This window comes from Microsporum canis, genomic scaffold (genome assembly GCF_000151145.1).
Source record: "Microsporum canis CBS 113480 supercont1.3 genomic scaffold, whole genome shotgun sequence".
NCBI lineage: Eukaryota > Fungi > Ascomycota > Eurotiomycetes > Onygenales > Arthrodermataceae > Microsporum > Microsporum canis.
The window spans coordinates 1,916,097-1,933,297 of NW_003299167.1; the positions used below are offsets into that span (position 1 = coordinate 1,916,097).

Consider the following 17,201-nt stretch of genomic DNA (forward strand, 5'->3'; position numbering starts at 1 on the left):
TTCCCGTCAACTCTCCCTTTAACCCCCTGAAGATTCACAAACACACCGAAATCTTTAATTCCGGTTACTCGCCCTTCATATATTTTAAAGAGAATAGGTCGGTCGTCAAGTTCTGGGACAGGAGCTCTTCTGAAGTCATCATCATCATCATTATAAGTGCGCCCAGATCGTCCTCTCTCCCTATATTCATCCATGTGTCTGCGGCTCCTGTGGGAATATTTACCACCATACCTGTCCTTGCTGAGTGATCGTGACCTCGACCTAGATATGGACCTGTAATTCCCACGTTGAGAGCGGCCTCTATCGTAATCATCGGTCTCAGGGCTCCTGTTCCGTTTCCTGCTACCTAAATATCCGTTTTTCTCTGCCTTTGCCTTTCCAGCTAACCCTTCAAGCATCGCAAAGGTGTCATCCATAGCCCCTGCATTTGTGCTATCTTCCGGCCCGGTATTGGGTTCCTCCCCGGCCCAATTGGGAACTTTATCATCAGGGACTGCAAGCCCTTTGAACACTCTCGCTTTCCTCTCGATGTCGTCAAGCCCTTCATCACGTCCGTTCTGCTGCTTTTCTGGTTCGTCCGGTTTGGCTCGCTTAGACTTGTATTTAGGATGCATTGTTAACACCAGGCGATCCACACTTTCCACCAGACTTTGCGGAAATTCTGCTCCAACAGCCTTCAGAGAGCTCTTGAACTCGTCGAGGGATTTGCATTGTAAATGCTGATCAATCACGAACTCCGCCAGAGTCTTTTCGTTGACCCCCAAGTGATTTTGGAGCTCGGTTGTTACTCTCGAAACGAGAGATAAGAGTTCGAGGGACTCAAGGTCATCCATGACGGCGACGCTGGTGACAAGCTGCTGGTTCTCATTCTCTTCTGGCTATCAAATCTTCAAATTATGTTTCTTTGCGATAAAAAAAACCCCGGAAGGTTGAAGCTATCCGGAAAATAAATATTCCAGCCCCGAGATTCTCAGCCGCCAAACGGACCTCGGAAGGTTTTTCCAGCTATAGATTTATAATAAGCGACTTGCGTTGAAATGGTAATCGTATTCTAACTGAACTATGATACATTTGTGAGTAAGAGAAAACTTATTATATAAATGCAAGTCTATATGGGGTTTTCTCATGGCAAGAGACTCAACTAGGAGTGGAAGGTTTAACGTGAAGAATTGTTGCAAATAAATATGGGTATCAGAATGCAAATTCAGAGTACTGCAGGGCCATTCAAGCTACCAGAGCATGTTCATAGAATGCTACACATTAAAGGAGGGGAGAAGGTAGATCCGGATATGCGGTGTTCGAAAGGGAGATAGTGGTTTTTGGGAGTAGATAATCCTATCACTTGAGTATAGAAAAGACAATATTAGGACACACTAGTGGCCGTTTGCTCGCCCAAATGTACAGGTGAACTCAAGCCAATCCCTCTTGAAGCAGGACCAGATTGTTCAGCCCCTAGCTCACTTCCAGGGTCTTCTAGTTCCGGGGTATCTGAAATTGTGTCCGTGACGCCTGTCGGTTCTGCGCCATAGCTAGCCAGGAACTTATCCTTTGCTCCCTTGAGTCGTTTTTTCCTAAGAGCTTGTTTCCGGAGTTTCGAATTTGCCGAGAATTCTGTCAGGGTGCGATCCATTTTCACCTCCGCCATTTCCTTAGCATGTGTAGCCAATGTTCTGTCTGTGAATACGCCTCCAAATCTGTATCCAAGCCAGAGATAGAGAATAAGAGACCGATGGAGGGCTTCTAAGGATCGCAGGTATTCCTTATCATCTCCCGAGACTGGTTTATCCAAAATCTCGAGATCCAACTCTGGTATATCGAGAAGGCCCCCACTCTTTTGTTGACCAACGCACTCCGCAAATGCTCTGATAACTCGTGCCATGACAGGATCAGTAGCGCGTAGAGGGGCGCTCATAAATACCATTTTATCTATTGCGTTAAGCCCCTGTATGTTATCAAGGAGACCGAAGGTCGCCTCTGTGTCTTGGATTTTACACATAAAGAAAGGTGAATCAGTGCGAGCAACACGCTCAAGGCGCTGGTAAACATAACCAAACGGGGTATCGGGAGGGAACATGTTGGAATAGTTGTCGATTGCAGAATCTAAAGGAAGGATCCCTGCGGCATCTAGAGGTTGAGGCTCAGCCATCATAGCAGCTCGGATATAAGGAAGGTCGGCCTCGTCAAGGCACGTTACAAGGCCAACATTTTCTTTATCGTCATTCTTGGAGGAGTTGGATGGTTGAGCTGCACTGCGATATCTTCCCGCTCGCCCACCTATTTGTTTGACTTCAGATATTGAAAGTCGTTGGATGCCTGTGGGCAGTCGTTTCATCACTGATTCAAAGATAATTCGCTTGCAGCTCCTAAAATAGTGATAAGTATTTCATGATCGTCATGTAGATATGACCATTACTTACAAGTTCAACCCCATACCAATAGCGTCGCTCGCAACAAGGAAGTCGTAGTCGTTGTTGGGATCATTGAACAAATCGGCCTGTTGAGCACGAATCTCTGCTGGTAAGCTTCCATAAACGATTGCGGCTCTCCGGCCAGTAGTTTTTTCAATCTCCTGTTTAAGGGAATGTATCCCAACACGAGAAAATGCTACAACGCAATCCCCCTTCTCAAGACGTTTAATGTCACCTTTTAAGCTTGAAGCCATTGTCTTCAGGGGATTCAGTCGCTTATAATTATGGATCTCAAGGGTATCGCCCATCAGGGACACGAGACGTCGAATAAGCGGAACAGCCCTTTCTTCGCCACAAAGATGTAGCTCTTGAGCCTGGCAGCCTAAAACAGCTCTTGTCCAGGCCCATCCTCGATGTGGATCTGCAATCATTTGAATTTCATCGATCACTCCGACTTCAACCTCTTGGCCAATAGGAACCATCTCGACGGTGTTGCTGAAAATCTTTACTGGGTCACCTTCCGGCACTCTAACTTCATCACCGGTGATTAGAGCGCACGATATGCCCTTCTTGTTAAGCCGACTGTAAATCTCATGTGCGAGAAGACGTAGTGGGCCGCCATAGAAGCCACTCTTTGCCTTCTCCAACCTTTGCAGAGCATGGTAAGTTTTCCCCGAATTTGTAGGCCCAACGTGCAAATGGATCTTCCTCTGCATGCTTCGGGCAACAGGGTACCATTCAGCAGGAAACCTAAAGTCCGCTAATGAGTCCCGTTCAGCGGCCGTTGATGAGAATGTGCTGTCAAGCTTGTAGTTCCGGTACTGTCTCTGTAAATGTTCCACAATTCCGTCACGCCCCAGCTTCCCGAATGTTCGTCGTAAAATGAACCTATGTCCAAAATGCGCCTCATCATCATTATCAAAAATAGAACTTTCGCAAGAGTGGGCAATGGAGGTAAAAAATTTATTCCAGCAGGCGAGCTCTGTTTTTGTCTGTTCGAGTCCTTTTCGGACGATATCTGAGGCCTCCCTTAATGCTGACTGGAAACGGTCGTCGAAGGTAATACGACCGACTTTCCTTATATTACTGCTCGAACCTTTACCCTTCCAAGGCTATCACACAGAGTGTATAATAGTTAGTCTATGATATATATCGAGAGAGATGCGCAGAAAACCCTCACCTTTAGATCATTACCTCTGTGCCGATCATTCTTACTCTTCCTACTGCTTGCCCAGTCAAGCTCATGCTGTTCGAATGGTCTGTTCAAAGCCGTGATTCTAGCTTTGTTCTGCTGTACGGATCCGCTGAAGCTCCGGCTGGAGAAAGATGTTGGCGCGCGCAGAGCGCAACGAAGGCATAGACCTTGAACCGGCCGCTGCCATGGTTGCATCCCCGCAATGGTTCTGTAGGGCAACCCTCAAACAAAAATTGGGACTTGGCAAAAAGAAAGCCAGCATCGATTGCAAGATCCAGCATCATCCAGGAGATCTTAAAAAGCTCCAATGTTATATCCAAAAAAAAGCTTCAAAGTTATATTTAAGGTTAAATGCTCCTATGTTATGACTAAGCAAGTGGACCCATGAAACGCGCTTAATCCAAAAAGCGAGCAAGATCGGCAAAAAGAGTGGGATATTAGAAGTTGAGGAGCGAGTTTGGATGTCTCAAGGGATAATAATACAAATACAAACAGAACAAGGCAGTTGACACATTTGGAGCGAGGACCGCAGTGAAATATAATCAGGGCCTGGTTATCCTTTTTATCGAAGAGGGTGCTGCCTGATTGCACGTTTTGATCTAGGTGGTTTACTTGGTCTCATGGTCTCTTCTTATCTGCCAATATGGACGCCTCGTTGATCGAGGTTCAGCGCCAGGGTGAGTATTTGTGGCTACCATTCTCCTTTATTTGAGTGTTTACTTCGTGGACTGGAATAATAACTCTTTTAGCTATCCTGGAAACAGTTCGACATTCGGGGGGCAAAGAGGTGAGCACTCGTCGAGATCCATTCACGAAGAATGACGTGGGGCTAAGATAACGAACGCTGTCAAGTGGAAAGTGCTTGTGGTGGACGAGGGAAGCAGAAGATTGATTGATAATGCCGTCAAGGAAGATGACATCCTAAATGAAAATGTGACCAGTATGCGCATTGCCCGGCCCTGATACCTACCCACATCGGCTCACCATTTGGAAGATATCGAACAGATCGAACATCGAAGGCCGTTGAACAAGGAGACAGATGCCCTGTATATCCTGTCCGCACTTCCTCATATCATTGATTGTGTTATGGCAGACCTCGAAAGACGCCGTTATAGGAGGTACTTCTTGGTTTGGACTTCAAGTATGTTGATAGTATACCTCCCCTAGTTCTTCGATCACCCGCTCATATATTCTTTGCTTTTTTCTTTTAGATCTCGACCCTCTAATGAGGAATAGAATCAACGGCTTCAGCGCTGCAAGAGAGCTAATCGCCAACATGCAAGTGATGAATATCAATTTCTTCCCTCGGGAATCCCGTCTGGCTATCTTTCGCGACCCCTGGAGCTTTCCTACGCTCTTTCACCCTGCATGCAACAACCTTGTGAGGGAACACTTGACGGAACTAGCACAAAGGGTATGCTAGAATAATATCCACTTTTGACATACGCTTAGTCCGTGAAGCTGACGCTCATTAGATCGTCTCCGTTTGCGTGTCATTGAACGAGTATCCTCTTATCAGGTACTTTCGCCCCAAGGATGCGTCTCATGAAGCAAGTGTTTTGTGCTCTCATCTAGCTCGGTTTGTACAAGATGAATTAGACGAGTACGCAAAGCATCGAAGAGATTACCCAGCGCCGTCTTCTAGGCCCAGGGGTGTGCTATTTATTACTGATCGATCTATGGATCTTGCTGCTCCATTGGTCCATGAGTTTACATATCAAGCCATGGCTCATGACCTTCTCCCAATAAAAGAAGGCGATAAGTTGACCTATCGGACCGTTCTAAACCAAGGCCAAGACACCGAAGAGACAAGAGATATGGAAATCACTGAGGGCGATAAGATTTGGGTGGATAGTCGGCATCTACATATGAAAGACCTCCTTGGAAAGCTTGCAGAAGATTTCAAAAAATTTAGAGCCCAGAATCCTCAGTTTGCTGACAGGTGAGTGATAACTTTCTCGCATGTCTTTCAATCTTCTGCTTCGGCCTAACATATTGCTTTCCAATAAGCGACCTTCCTGCGTCAGTCAATACAGTTAAGGATATGCTTGCCGGTTTGTCAGATTTCCAAGAAGGCAAAAATGCCTACACGCTTCACCTCAACATGGCCCAAGAAACAATGAGATTATTCCAGGAACACAATCTTGCAGATATTGCAGCAGTCGAACAATCACTCGCGACCGGGGTTGACGAAGACTTTCGGAAACCGAAGAACATTGCAGAGCAATTAGTTCGCCTTCTTGATGACGAATCCGTAGGGCCATCGGAGCGACTCAGGTTGATCTTACTATATCTCTGCTACCGTGGCGGGCTCCTCGCTGGAGATATCAAGAAACTTCTCGCGCATTCACAGCTTCCTCCCCAGGATGGTGAAGCCATCTATAATCTTGCGCTCCTGGGTGCAAGAGTAGAGAAACCCCTCAAGGATCCAAAACCACCACCCCAGTCTTTATTTGCCCAGAAATTACCACAGCAGCCTCAGGAGGATGATGTTAGCATATCACGATTTGAAACAAATTTGAAATTAATGCTTCAAGAGCAAATTCGGGGCACACTAGATAATACCGTGTTTCCATACACGCGGCCTTATCTAGAAGATGAGAGCTCACCCCATGACCAGGTGGCTCAGTCTTCTCTGAGAAGTGCAAAACCAACATGGGCTCGCACTCGGCCAGTCGCTGGTGAACCTCGTCAACGAATTATAGTATTTATGGCTGGAGGTGCAACATATTCTGAAGCCAGAAGTTGCTATGAAATATCACAACAGACCAATAAGGACGTTTATCTCGCAAGCTCACATATGCTCACACCGGGTTTATTTTTACGACAAGTAAGAGATCTAAGCGTTGACAAGAGACGACTAGATCTTCCGAGTGACCGCCCGAGACCACAGGCTCCAGCCCACTTATTCGAGAGAGAGCCTACTCCTAAACCCAAACCACCCGCCCCTCCAGTTGGTGGGATGGCGCCGATGAACCACAACAACGGCCCTGAGGCGATCAAAAGGAAGCCGGCAAACGGAACCCCAAGCTCCACTCAACCACAACCTCCTGCTGTCGCTCCCCCTTCTTCAAGCGGAAAGATTGGCAAAAAGGAGAAGGATAAGGAAAAGAAGAAGCGTGGTTTCTTTAAATAATGCTGGAGACTATCGTCAGTGCCTTCGTGCCCCGAGTTTTTTTGACTATTTCTCATTTAATTTCCCTCAGCATGGCATTTTCTCCTTTTGATACCATATATTCACAACCTGCAGGAATTTTACTCTTTTACTCTTTTGGCATGGCGTAACTGGTTGCCTAGCATATATGTGTTAGAGTATAGTAATAATAGTTACAGTAATTAATCAACCCCAGATTATCAAAATCTTGTATGGGCTCAATATTCTCTCCTAAGAAATTGCTAGATATCAACACGTTGATGTTAATGTAATGTGTATTATTGCCTCCTTGTTGAAACGGGCTGTACGTTAGGAAAACGCCATACAAATACTCAAATTGGGAATTGCAAGATACACGAAATGCATATGGTCAGTTCCCTAAATATTTCTCCATATCCTCAGTCCGATAGAATACATCTCGTAACTTCTCCCCGTGTCTTTTCTTTTCCTCCTCCTGTAGCCTAACCTGCTTCGCATTTAGCTTTCGTGCATTCTTTGCCTTGTCAGCTTCTTCCTTTTCCCGTAACTGTTTAAGCTTCCGTTTCTGTCGCTTCCCTCCATGGTCCTCTGCTTCGTCTCTCCATGAACCCACCCCCAATCCAACCGTATCGTTTTTCATTTTGGGTTTCAGTGGAATTTGTATACCTGATCCGGTCGGCCCCAAGCCGGAGCGAGCATCAGGGTCCCAGCCATATGAGGAGAGATACTTATAACCTGCCCTGGTCCTATCAACGGCGGATGGCGGATGGGAGTGTGGGAGGCACACTTGGTGCGCCAGAGAAGCTTCGTGTGGTATAGTATCGGGCGGTTCACTGGCGGAAGCTTTGGGCTCCCTTTCGTCCCCTTGATTCAGCTGCTTGGGGATAGCTTTTAAAGGAAGGCGACAGACCTCACATAGCTCCGTATCCGAAGAAGTATTTCCAGGAGAGCCAGTATCGGACTGACTACTTGATGGGAGTACAATAGATAGGTACTTGGCTGCTATAGAAGAACCACCTGGTGTGGGAGATGAAGATACCGTGGCGGGAGCAGATGTAGTAGTGGAGAGAGTGGCCGTGTCTCTAGACGGAACAAATGGGACGCGCTTCCTTTTTATACCAGCACCAAAGCCCTGTGGTATCGAGTATTCATCGTCGTTGGAGGCCATTATCTTATTATATCTCCATGCCCTGATGAATGATGGTTCATCTTCAAATAAGGAATCTTAGTTTAACTGCTGAGGCTCAAAAAGAGCACAGATGTATTAGTTACGTAATAACCTTAATGTAGGGGTCGATCTGGTTGTCATTATTTAATTAACCAGCTCATTTACTGCATCCATTAACGTTATATGGCTCATATTTAATTTAGATTGTACCTATCTCGACCCGACAAATTCAAGTCTCCTGAAGAACTACATATCGCATATCCACCCCCAATTACTTTCACATTGCCGTTTCGACTCGCCATAGAATGCGCATTGCAGCATCAATATAGATTCTTTATTGCTATCTAGACCGCCGTCATGCCATTGCCTATCCTCGCTGAGGGCGCCACTCGAGGGCTCTCAGCTATCCCATATGGGTATACTGTCTTAAAAATAGCGGCGGGTCTTGCCGTGATAACGGCTTTAAAACGATATTTTGGAGGAGCCACAAACAGGTCGGACCGAGTAATGCACTCTAAAGTGGTGATGGTTACGGTACAAACACACCTACAGCCTCAATTGCCTACATTTTACTCAGCTAATTCTTTTATCCCTGGGAAAGGGCGGAACTTCAGGAATTGGTGCAGCGGTCGTACGAGCTCTTGCAAGCCGGGGGGCTCAAGTGATAATACTTTCCCAACACTCGCCTTCCGACCCATTCATCGTCGATTACATCGAAGATCTCCGTGCTTCGACTGGCAACGAACTCATATACGCTGAACAGGTCGACCTTTCGTCATTATACTCCATTCGGCTGTTCGCAACAAAGTGGATTGATAACAGCCCTGTACGGCGACTTGATATGGTTGTACTTTGCGCGAATACTCAAAAACCACCGTCTTCTCGAGCATCCCATGGAACAAGTGAGGGACTGCAGGAAGAATGGCAAGTAAACTATCTTGCAAACTACCATTTATTGAGCATTCTGAGCCCTGCTCTACGAGCACAGCCTCCAGACCGAGATGTACGAGTCATATTCACTACCTGCTCAAGTTATATTGGGGCCAATAAACTAGACTTGAAAGTATTGGAAAAGGCAACAGTCGTCCAAAGTCCCGCTAAGCCACCGACAAATAACCGGACGAAAACGGGGCCCCAGTCACTTGTATCGAGTAGTGGTATGTACGCGACGTCTAAGCTCGCACTGATGATATTTGCACGTTCATTTCAGCAACACTTAACTTATACCCCCCGAACCGACAAACAAAACAACCCTCTTCCACCACCGCCAGCTCGTGTCTTAGTTGTGGATCCGGGTTTTTGCAGGACACCGGGAACCCGTCGATGGCTAACCGGAGGCTCATTATGGGGCTTATTGATTTATCTTATAACTTGGCCAATATGGTGGCTTGTGCTCAAATCACCTGAACAAGGTGCCCAGAGCATTCTTATGGCTGCAATGGAGGCTAATTTTAGCGGTGTGGGAAACACAGTTGCCGTTAGCCTTGATGATATACAGAAGATGGCAGGTGAAAATAGTGATATGACGGGCCGTAAGAAAGTAGGAATCGAGGGCGGAACCCTGTTAAAAGAATGCAAGGAACGCCATGTTCTCCGGAGTGAGATCATGGATGAGAAAGCAGGCAAAGAACTATGGGAGTTCAGCCAGCGACAGATTGAGCACAAGGAGAAAGAATCTGCTCTACTTAGGGCAATGGAAAAGAAAGCGAAAGAGGAGGAAGAAAAGGAAAAGAGCAAACAGCGATCATCTTCGAAAAAGTCTGAGAATTCAGCTGAAGCAAAGAAGAAGAAATGAACCTATTGAAACTCAAATATGATTCTACAGCTAATTTAGGTAGAATGAGAAGTGTTTACAAACACAAAAGATAGAGTCCGTAGATTTATACTGACTACTGTACTATCCCTCTGCGTCTTTCCTGTCCATTCCCTAACCATCCCATAACCGTTGGTATGTACACCGATAGCCATAACTTCACAGTCTCCATTGTACTCTGAGTAGGCAAATCGAAATCTAATTATAAACTAACTAGTGTATCAAACCTTTTTTTTCCCCCTTAAGCTGCATACCATCTATTGTGTAAATGTCTCCGTTTTTAGTATACCTGCGTCTATTTTGCTTTCAATTTCTCAAGCAACTCTGCAGGAGGGTTCTGTCGGTACCCCTGGGGATTATTGTCAGTCCATCGCCATAAGTCCTCGCAGGCTTGGTGAAGGTCCCGTTTAGCCTTCCACCCAAGCTCCTTATTAGCTCTTGATGGGTTGCTGGTAAGGTCAAGAACATCTCCATCACGGCGAGGAGCAATCTCATAGGGAAGTTCTCGTCCAACTGCATCACTGAAGGCTTTGACCATCTCCAGAACGGTGCTTCCTTTGCCAGTACCGAGATTCCAGGCACGGACACCAGGATGGTTCGCACGTAGGTAGTTGAGAGCTTCAAGATGACCATCTGCAAGATCCAGAATATGGATATAGTCACGGATAGCTGTACCATCGTGAGAAGCATAGTCTAAACCCATTGATTAGCACAGTACAAGACAGAGCTTTTTAAAGGGTACTCTATACCATTTCCGAACACTGAGAGCTTCTCTCTCTTTCCATTTGCCACTTGTGCTAATAGAGGAAGCAGGTTATATGGAACGCCTTGGGGATCTTCGCCCATGATTCCGCTGGGGTGAGCGCCAGCTGGATTGAAATATCGCAATAAGGCAGCATTCCACTTCTCAGCTTCTTCTGGCTTTCCAGCCCTTTTTGCCCTTGCTCTCTCCGAATTGATCATATCGGTGATTGCAGATTCGATCGCAACTTTTGTGTTGCCGTATGGGTTTGTTGGACCCAAGGGACATTCCTCTGGAATTGGAATCATATTTGGGAAGCGTGTAGCGTCACCATACACTGTTGCCGAGCTTGAGAAGACGATGTTATATACATTGTGGCGCACCATCGACCGCAAGAGGCAGATCGAGCCATGTACGTTTACATCGTAGTAGTCTAACGGACGCTCAGTGGACTCCCCAACCGCCTATAATATATATATATATATCAGCAAACATTACAGAACAAAATAATTACTATTTCCTTCCTTTTCAGTCAGACAACTTACCTTCAAGGCTGCAAAGTGAATCACGCTGTCGATATCTGGGTGCGCGTCAAAGACCTTATCGAACGCAGCCTCGTCCCTGACATCGAGATTAACGAACTCCGGACGCTTTCCGCAGATCAATTCGATGCGGTTGAGGGCTTCCTCTGAGGAATTGTACAGATTATCGACAACCACGACTTTGTATCCGGCTTCGAGAAGGGCGAGGGCCGTGAAGGACCCAATGTAGCCCGTCCCACTTTTGAGCGGCGCCAACAGCAAGTCAGTCTATGGCAGCAATGCGCGCGCATGAACGCTATAACTATGCTTACCCTGTAACAAGAACAGATCCACTAGCCATAGTAGAGAGCGTGGGAATATATGTCTTAGCGAAGATGCAAAGATGGTGAACTTGCTTTGATACCGGCGTAGGTGGCGGGGTATTTGGAAATATTTGGCGGGCGTTTCGTCGTTGTCGTAAGAAGCCCAAACGGGTTAATTTCCGAGCCGCATGTACATGACTATGACGACACCAGGGGGGTTTCAGGCTTTTATACAAGATGGGAGCGACGATGGAACCTTTGACCCGGGTCTGTATGATGTACTATATGGTCAGGTCGACTACGGCGATGGTAACTCCTTGAACCGGGCTGGAAAAGAAGCAGCAGCAGGTAACTAACTAAACCATCAGAGCGGCTTAAATATACTCGCAACTAGCGGCGCCAGAAGAACCACAGCTCGAACGCTACAGACGCAGTGCAACAGCCTGCCATAGGAGTGAAATCTCAGAGGCGAGCTAGAGAGTGCAAGAAGAGCTCGAGGTGGAACAAGAGCTGCCTGTATAGCTTATATACCCTATCGAATCGGACCATGAAGCTGCTCATATTCGGAGCTACAGGCGCTGCTGGAGGGTTAACGGTTCGCAAGGCGATTGAGCATGGTCATGAAATAACGCTTCACGTCCGGGACAGAGGCAGAGTGCCAGAGGACATTTCTACCTCTGATAAAGTAAAGGTACAGTTCCCCAGGAGCCACGATTGGCTGGTCTACTGATACAAGGTAGGCAATATTTGAGGGCTCTCTATCCGATGAACCCTCGCTGTCCGCGGCAATCAAAGGACAAGATGCCATCCTGTCATGCATCGGTCCCAAGAGCATCTTTGGCGATTACGGCAGCCAGTTTACCGACGGATACCGTCTGATCATCAAACTGATGTATGAACATGGTGTTAGACGCATTCTGGCCATGTCGACGGTAAGCGCCTATGATGATCGTGACAAGTTTGCATTTATGAGGTCTGCTGCATACTGGACGGTGCATCTGCTTGGTCGCCAATCGCAGGGGGAAATCTTGGGGATTGGGGAGGTGTTCAAGAAGGATGGAAAGGGGTTAGATTGGACGCTGTATAGGGTAGGTGTGCTGGGAAATTCAAAGGAGGACAATCGTGTGGCGCAAGCAGGTTGGATTGGGAACGGGAAAGCGACTATATACCTCGAACGGAGAGATTGGGCAAACTGGATGATCCAAGAGGTCGAGAGGGGGGAACCAAAGTGGGTGCGCGAGATGCCAGTTATTTACTCTCCTTGTCCAGGAGGATCATGGTAAAATGTTAAAAGGCTTGAAGTCGCGATATGTGGTTGAGGTAAGATGTCCATATGTTCATTAGCCATTTTATGTTTTTCTTGTTATATCTGCCAAATACCAACAGTGCTATGTGATAACAACCCCCGCCACCATACCTATACCACAAAAGCCTCACAAATGAAATATCGTATGCTCCCTTCACTAAGAAAAGGAAAAATAACCGATGGAGAAAAGACAGGGGGTATAATGCCCAAGTTAATATCAGTATAAAATAAAAGCAATATAAGAGTGTCAAGGCACGACGGTTACAGGAGGAGAGAGGGAGAATCAACAGTAGACGAAGGGGATGAAAACATCAGCTTGGATGCTAGATATAGGATAAATCATCCTAGGAGTTCAACGTCAAGTCCGATAGCACGCATGAACAGGTTGACGTTACCCAGACGCTGGCTTGCCATGTCTGCGGGTAGTGTTTTGCTTTGAGCAACGGTTTCCATAACTCGATCCCTATGGTAGATCTGCGTTAGCATACTTATTTATTCCCGGCACTGGGTAATGGTACTCACTTTACAGCAATGACCAAGCGCTGCTGCTGTTCTGGGCTTGCACCAATACCCATAGCAGCAAGAAATTGCCAAACGTACATGTCATCACCGCTGTTGATTGTGCCAGGGAAAATATAGGCAAGAGTTGGTTCCATGCTGTCAAACAGCCGATTATAGACCTTAGTCCACTGTAGCAGTTCCTGCTCTGGGACACCGCCAGCTTCCTTGACCAGTTCAGCACGACTAAGCAGCATAGTTAGAATTCCAAGTCCGATCTTCGTTCTTGAGACAGCGTGGATATGGGTCTTATCAATTACTAAGCCGAGAAGGCCAATAACGATGTGGATCGGAGCATCATTGACGTATCCTAGTAAGCTAGGCATTACGGCCTGGTTGAATAGTTCAATTTCTTCGCGAACGGGGCCCGGTGGTTGAGTTTCACCTGGTTGGAGTTGGGCTCTCGATACGACATCCAAGGTATCCAGATGGTAAATAATCAGAGTCAGCATCGTAATGCGTTGTTCCTGGTCGATTTGGTGGAAAATCCGGGGAATGGCCTTTTTGCCCTTTGGATATGATAAGAACGCGATGAAAGGGTGGATGGTAGCTGCTACCGAATCTATTGGCTCCAAAACTTTAGTACTCTCCCACAGTATATCCTTGAGTGACTGCATTTTCCGTTGCCATTCCGTGTATAGTTCTACCGCCTCTTCATCTCCTCCTGGGTTTGGTATTGGCGGCATCAGGCGCACAAGGTTCTCCATGTTCATCAAGGTGATGTAAACACTTTCGATGTTCTGTAGAATTGACTTGCGGTCACTAGGACTGAGTTGTGTTTTCTTTGCGCTAGAGGGCCTCTGCCCGTCGGAACTCTCGGGACGTTTGATATTGAGTAGGGGTTTGGGTGTTTTGGCATTGCTAAAAGATATCTTCCCCAGACTCCCTTCAATTTATGAGTTGCTTGTTTTTGGGCTTTAGTTTGGCAGCTTCCACAGCTCTCTGTACTTGTTGCTGCATGCGCTGCATATGGTTGTCACCGCTGAAATGGGATTTCCGGTTCATATTACCACCGGAACGTCCTCCAGTTTGAGATAGATATGTTTGCGCAAAATGACCAAGGGGCTGGCGAGGATGTTGGCGAGGAGCACCGCGGATTTGGCTATAGACTTGGTAGTAGAAGTCTTCTGTGAGGAGAGATTCTGGGTTGGCATCACCGGTATTACCAGTCGCGGTTACCAGTTGCTGTAGCTGTATTCGGGTGATAAAATTTTTATCTTGAGGAGTCATCAAACCGTTTCCCTTGGAAAGGAGGAAAATCTTATGATTCCTCTTTGCACGCTTTGCATCCTCTAACAAGAGTGCATTCCTTTGTTCCTCGGGTAGTTCCATTATCTTTGGGTTCATAGCTGCAGGAATACCGCCTTGCCCCATTAATGGATGATCCAAGGCGTATGGCCCTTGAGGTTTTCCCTGTTGGCGAGGAGCTCCGGCCGAATGCCGCTGGGGTTGGTGAGGTTGCCGGTGTTGCTGCTGCTGCTGCTGCTGTTGTTGCAGAAGATGCAGAGGTAAGTTGGTGCCTGGCATTGCGTGTTCAGGGTGCTGTTGCTGCAGATGTGGCTGTTGTTGGAATCCAAGCGGTGGGGCCATGCTACTTGGGTGATACTGCTGGGAAGGGAATTCTTCAGCAGGGAGGTGGCCATGCGCCTCGGGGTGGTGAGGGAGCGGTTGGTTTGGGAATTGCATTGGAGGCATGCCTTGAGGCATAGGGCTCGTATACTGTTGTTGCGGCATGGGTTGACTTTGAGGTGGCTGTGATGGATTCATGGCCTGCACCCGCATCTGAGCTTCCACCTCTTCCAAGCTGAGCATCTTCTTCGGAGGTTCAGACGCTGGTTGCTCCTTCTGGGTTGTCTCAGGTGCTGTTGTCTTTGGTTTCTGAGTAGCGGTGGTCCCCCAGACACTAGACTTTGCTTGAATTTCAGGAATATAGCCAGGGTCCTGGTATTTTTCATATCCGGTTCGTTTGGGTAGTGTAGGAAGGGCGGGCTGGGCAGCAGCCTTAGAAGAGCCATGTTGCAAGTTATACAGCACTTGTTCCTCCCCCAAGACGTTTGTCATCTGAGCAGTGTTTCCGAAGAAATCAAAGTCCTTGCCCACAGGCTTATTCTGCTCTCCGGCAGCATCTCCAAAGGTGTCATCGTTGAAATCGTCATTTGCCTCTTCGAGCTGGTCTCCAAGCCCATCGTAGGTATCTTCGAAGTCAATTCTGCACATTTCCCCCAAGTAGGAGACCCGGTCAGCGTAATGTCAAATAACGCACTCTGCTAAGGGGGATTACGGATGTAGAACGCACGCATCATCGTCGTTGTAACCTGATCTGTCTGCTGTAGCGCGAGCAACCTCCGCAAACGGATCCAAAGTGTCGAAGATGCCCCTCTGAGCAGACGCCGCCGGACGGTCCTCCGGAAGCTTGGTGTCAAACCCAAAAAAGGACATCCTGTCTTGACTGCCGGCTAACCGGCTGGCGAGATTGATAGAGATGCTCCAGGTGGTTGTTGGATGTTGAGTTGTGTGTGTTTTTGGTCTTCGTTTCTTTTTGATACTCTTTTTCGCCCACGAAGTAGCATGATTAGTCATCGACTTAGTCATGACCTGCGATGACACTTCACTATTAATTTTTACTATCATTACATTATTCACTAAGGATATTTATAGAGTGAAGATGTGAGATGTGAAACATGATATGTATATACGGAAATCGGGGTGTCACCAAATGTGCTGACACAGGTGGTGGCCTTTGCAATTTATGTGGCCTTCTTGGTGATGTTTTGGGCGAGTGGTCGTTTTATCGCCGCTTGAGAATGAGGCCTTTTTTTTTAGAAACTACCTCCAAGAGGTGCTTATAGGGGCATCCGCACGTAACAGAAGTATGAGAAGGAGATCTAGGAGATCTAGAGAGCTTGAAAGGCCGTTAGATACGTTTACTTATATTAATTTACCACAACCATCTGCCTACTGCCGGCGTAGATCCCTCCGCCCTGAAAACCAGAAAGAAAATATTATAATATAGGCTTGGTAATTTAATTCTTGCAACCGTGTTGGCGCATTCTTGGGAAATGCAAAGAAAGTACAGAAATTCAACTTCCATCTTCGTATCTTTTCGTAAAGCTGGGCTTGCTGGTAATTGACCCTTGAATTGGGCCCACTTCTCCCTTTTTTTTCTCGCCTCTTCGTCTCTCTTCATCACCTTTGCGGCTTATACGGTGGTTAACTGTCCGAGCCTTACCGACTCCCGAAGAAGGGAAGAGAGTATTACAGGTATTTCACAAAGTCTTTTACTGGATAGAAAAAAGGGCAAGTAAGAACAAGGAAGGAAGGAAGGGATAAGTAGGAGGAAGAGGAGGATGGAAATCAATGGGGTATTCACTTTTGAAAGCCTGTCACTCAATTTTGCTAAACGATTTGCGGCCTTTACTTCCAGAGCGAAGGGTGAATATTCACCTCTGAGTGGTCAACTCTTGAGGGCTCCCATTCCACAAGAACGTTTCACCAATAACCATCCTATTCTCTGCATCCTCGATATCAAGGAATTTAATCATACAGTTCCTCAGTATATATCTATCTGTTTCGTAAGCAGATAGACGGTCTACTTCTTGCTGGCTTAGAGCCTCATACGCCATGCCATCCACATGAGAATCAAGCTGTGGTCCATCTAGAAGCGCAGGATATGACCCCCAGAATCTAGTATGATAGCCTGCAATTTGAGCAGGTCGTAGCTTTAATTTCTTATCATCGGGAGATAAGTCAAGCACTTTAGCGAGTACATCCTTATTCATCAGTGTTCCGTAAAAGAAGATATAGTGTTTCCGAAAATATCCCGGCATGCCTATGTTTTCTTCACCCGGAGAGAGAGCGCGCTGGGGTGGGGGCTGCCACCCTTCGGGTATCATGGCGAAAAAATTCGCCATATGGGAGCGCTTTTCCAGCTTCTTTTTGATAATTTCTGGTGGGAGATTTTCCATAACTGAAAATCAGGTTAAAGAGAGCTGAAGATAGACCCTCTATTCTTTATTTTATTTTATTTTTTCTTG

The 17,201-nt window shown here is 46.8% G+C and overlaps 9 protein-coding genes across 9 annotated transcripts in view; 3 read left to right on the forward strand and 6 right to left on the reverse strand.

Annotated features, from left to right (window-relative positions):
- The window catches only part of MCYG_03564 (ATP-dependent RNA helicase DHX8), a gene marked incomplete at both ends in the record, with an annotated part of 2,325 nt that extends 1,492 nt beyond the window's left edge, over nt 1-833 (reverse strand). Inside the window, one exon of the mRNA XM_002848012.1 lies at nt 47-833. Coding sequence (XP_002848058.1) covers nt 47-833 — 787 coding nt within the window. The remainder of the gene's footprint in view (nt 1-46) is intronic.
- Nucleotides 834-1,363: 530 nt separating this feature from the next.
- MCYG_03565 (ATP-dependent RNA helicase suv3) lies at nt 1,364-3,790 on the reverse strand (the record flags this gene model as incomplete). The annotated part of the gene is made up of 4 exons (XM_002848013.1): nt 1,364-2,363; nt 2,418-3,520; nt 3,589-3,724; nt 3,771-3,790. The coding sequence occupies 4 exons, from the start codon at nt 3,788-3,790 to the stop codon at nt 1,364-1,366; spliced, it is 2,259 nt and encodes a 752-aa protein (XP_002848059.1).
- Nucleotides 3,791-4,246: 456 nt separating this feature from the next.
- Nucleotides 4,247-6,739, forward strand: MCYG_03566 (Sec1 family protein; the record flags this gene model as incomplete). The annotated part of the gene is made up of 8 exons (XM_002848014.1): nt 4,247-4,280; nt 4,353-4,390; nt 4,456-4,543; nt 4,598-4,744; nt 4,815-5,017; nt 5,079-5,157; nt 5,179-5,545; nt 5,614-6,739. The coding sequence occupies 8 exons, from the start codon at nt 4,247-4,249 to the stop codon at nt 6,737-6,739; spliced, it is 2,082 nt and encodes a 693-aa protein (XP_002848060.1).
- A 388-nt stretch (nt 6,740-7,127) lies between these two features.
- MCYG_03567 (conserved hypothetical protein) lies at nt 7,128-7,904 on the reverse strand (the record flags this gene model as incomplete). Its single annotated transcript, XM_002848015.1, has 1 exon — nt 7,128-7,904. The coding sequence occupies one exon, from the start codon at nt 7,902-7,904 to the stop codon at nt 7,128-7,130; it is 777 nt and encodes a 258-aa protein (XP_002848061.1).
- Nucleotides 7,905-8,261: 357 nt separating this feature from the next.
- Nucleotides 8,262-9,699, forward strand: MCYG_03568 (oxidoreductase; the record flags this gene model as incomplete). The annotated part of the gene is made up of 2 exons (XM_002848016.1): nt 8,262-8,438; nt 8,506-9,699. The coding sequence occupies 2 exons, from the start codon at nt 8,262-8,264 to the stop codon at nt 9,697-9,699; spliced, it is 1,371 nt and encodes a 456-aa protein (XP_002848062.1).
- A 313-nt stretch (nt 9,700-10,012) lies between these two features.
- MCYG_03569 (UDP-glucose 4-epimerase) lies at nt 10,013-11,341 on the reverse strand (the record flags this gene model as incomplete). The annotated part of the gene is made up of 4 exons (XM_002848017.1): nt 10,013-10,410; nt 10,467-10,923; nt 11,005-11,239; nt 11,313-11,341. 4 exons carry the CDS (start codon nt 11,339-11,341, stop codon nt 10,013-10,015), a joined length of 1,119 nt encoding a protein of 372 aa, XP_002848063.1.
- A 509-nt stretch (nt 11,342-11,850) lies between these two features.
- On the forward strand, nt 11,851-12,586 carry MCYG_03570 (NmrA family protein; the record flags this gene model as incomplete). The annotated part of the gene is made up of 2 exons (XM_002848018.1): nt 11,851-11,988; nt 12,044-12,586. 2 exons carry the CDS (start codon nt 11,851-11,853, stop codon nt 12,584-12,586), a joined length of 681 nt encoding a protein of 226 aa, XP_002848064.1.
- Nucleotides 12,587-13,127: 541 nt separating this feature from the next.
- MCYG_03571 (topoisomerase II-associated protein PAT1) lies at nt 13,128-15,606 on the reverse strand (the record flags this gene model as incomplete). The annotated part of the gene is made up of 3 exons (XM_002848019.1): nt 13,128-13,982; nt 14,116-15,376; nt 15,464-15,606. 3 exons carry the CDS (start codon nt 15,604-15,606, stop codon nt 13,128-13,130), a joined length of 2,259 nt encoding a protein of 752 aa, XP_002848065.1.
- A 1,001-nt stretch (nt 15,607-16,607) lies between these two features.
- On the reverse strand, nt 16,608-17,132 carry MCYG_03572 (conserved hypothetical protein; the record flags this gene model as incomplete). The annotated part of the gene is made up of 1 exon (XM_002848020.1): nt 16,608-17,132. The coding sequence occupies one exon, from the start codon at nt 17,130-17,132 to the stop codon at nt 16,608-16,610; it is 525 nt and encodes a 174-aa protein (XP_002848066.1).
- Between the last annotated feature and the right edge of the window lie 69 nt (nt 17,133-17,201).